Raw genomic sequence first — 2,041 nt, 5'->3', positions numbered from 1 at the left:
CACCTGGAGGATTCCCTCATGGGAGGGTTAAACATGTGACACATTATGTCCACCCTGGGTGGAGGCGGGATAAGACCTGGATGGATGCAGCAGGTTTGTCCTGCAGTAGAACATGCAGCCTTTCCTTCATGGCTCGTCTGTTTCATTAAACGATGGCACAATTATTTCCTGAATGTAAACAAATGAGATAAAAATAGCAGGCTATGTGCTCCAACCATTTATTGATTAAAAGCCATCTAATGTACCATCACCCGGCTGTTGCTTAGCAACACCATGCTGATGGCAACGGCTTCCAGATATTGTTACTTAGTCAAGATTTAGCACCAACTCCCACAGAAAGTAAATAGTTGTTTAATGAGTCTCTCTTCATCAGAGCGCTTCCATTCATCTTCACTTCTTCCAGCAGATCGGCTCTTAGTTAGTTTCTCTTTTAATAAAGCGCCTCCGTTTGAAGTCGTAGGGAAGTCAGATTTACATGTCAAATCATTCTGTACCCTTTGAAAAATAAAATTTCAATAAAAATCTATCTAAATCAAACCTGTCTTAAAATCTGTGGAGGTTTTTTTTTTGTTATCTTCTGCAGGCCAATTAGTTATACATCAGCCTGAACACCTAAATTCAGCCAATCATATGTCAACGGTCATCTGTCAATCAAATTTTTTCGGTCATAGCATCTTGATTCATTTGATGCAGCTAATATACACAACGGTTGAAATCAGAATAATTTTCTCTTCCCATTGAGTTCCGTCCCAGTGTTCACAGGGATGAACGTCTGTTTCTTCGGTAGCGCTAACAGAACAACAGCTAACAGCCGCTTCCATACGACATTAAAGAACTAATGTCCCCTTAGGTGTTGCCTCTGTAGAACCAGTGAGAAGTCAGACCAGTCCCTCTCTGTCACACATATCAGCAGGTCTTTATCAAACTCAGAGAATCTGAGTGGATTCATGACCCCATCTATTTAGTTATCCAGACCAACCCGGATATTTGATGACAATTATTATTAGCCAAGTTTTCCTGCTGACTGCCTCCAGGATACGACCTGGACGCATAGAAGAAGACTTAAATAGAACCTCTCTGGTGACAGGAAGTAGTGTGACATGAACTCTTTCTGTGTTCTGTCTTTGCTCAGAACCCGACCCAGGTGGGAACAGCGCTGCAGGTGTTCTACAACCTGGGCAGTCTGACCCCGACCATCGGCTCTGTGGTGGGGGGGTACCGGACCGCCATCAAGGACAACGTCACCAAAGCCCTTGACATCAAGGGTCTGACCCAGCCGGCTAACCCCAGAGGTGAGAGCAAACCAGCAGAACCAGGACCCAAATCCCACCAGGAAAGTCCTGATCCAGGAAGTGTTCTGGGTCGACCCGGTTCACAGGAACCAGAGAATCTCCCATCTGTCACTGTTCTCCTGCTCTAACCTTAGCGGGCCGTCAGGGTTTCCGGCCTCGGTGTTTGAATCAATAGCAGGAAAAGTTCTGGTTCTGGTAGAATAAAGCTAACAGGAGAACATCCTGCTCACCATTGGAAACCGGATCAATGCCTGACCCGGTTCTACTGCGCTGGTCATCAGGTGTTTACAGTGGTTTACAGTATAGGAAGGTTCAAGGTTGTTCATCAGTTGTTTACAGGAAGGTTCCAATAGGTTTCCAGGTAATTATATAGTGTTTCCAGATGTTTTCAGGTTTTTCCAGGTGTTTTCAGTTTTTTTTGGGTGATTCCAGGGGTTTTAAGGTTTTTCCTGTCTTCCTCCCTCCAGGAGCTCCTGGCAGAGCTGTGATGCCCACACCAGGGAACACGGCAGCCTTCCGCGCCGCTCTGTGGACCAACCTGGAGAAATTGATGGACCAGATCTGTGCCGCTTGCAGACAGGTACCCACACCTGGATCATCGTCCACCTGAGCGGTTCTGTCTGCTCCGTTCAGGAGTAATATGTGCCTCACACCCTCCAGGTCCAGCACCTGCAGAAGGTCCTGATGAAGAAGAGAGACCCGGTCAGTCACGTGTGCTTCGTGGAGGAGATCAGCAAGGTGGGTGGGCT

General features: G+C 46.7%; 1 protein-coding gene across 2 annotated transcripts in view; it reads left to right on the top strand.

Annotated features, from left to right (window-relative positions):
* The window catches only part of cog5 (component of oligomeric golgi complex 5), a 44,845-nt gene that overhangs the window by 31,343 nt on the left and 11,461 nt on the right, over positions 1-2,041 (top strand). For both annotated transcript variants that reach the window (XM_015404063.1, XM_015404064.1), the window contains 3 exons: positions 1,133-1,292; positions 1,760-1,872; positions 1,953-2,030. In XM_015404063.1, the coding sequence (XP_015259549.1) occupies positions 1,133-1,292; positions 1,760-1,872; positions 1,953-2,030 (351 nt within the window). The remainder of the gene's footprint in view (positions 1-1,132; positions 1,293-1,759; positions 1,873-1,952; positions 2,031-2,041) is intronic.

This window comes from Cyprinodon variegatus, unplaced genomic scaffold, assembly GCF_000732505.1.
Source record: "Cyprinodon variegatus isolate N-32 unplaced genomic scaffold, C_variegatus-1.0 Scaffold1627, whole genome shotgun sequence".
Lineage (NCBI taxonomy): Eukaryota > Metazoa > Chordata > Actinopteri > Cyprinodontiformes > Cyprinodontidae > Cyprinodon > Cyprinodon variegatus.
This window is presented reverse-complemented; position numbering and strand designations above follow the sequence as displayed.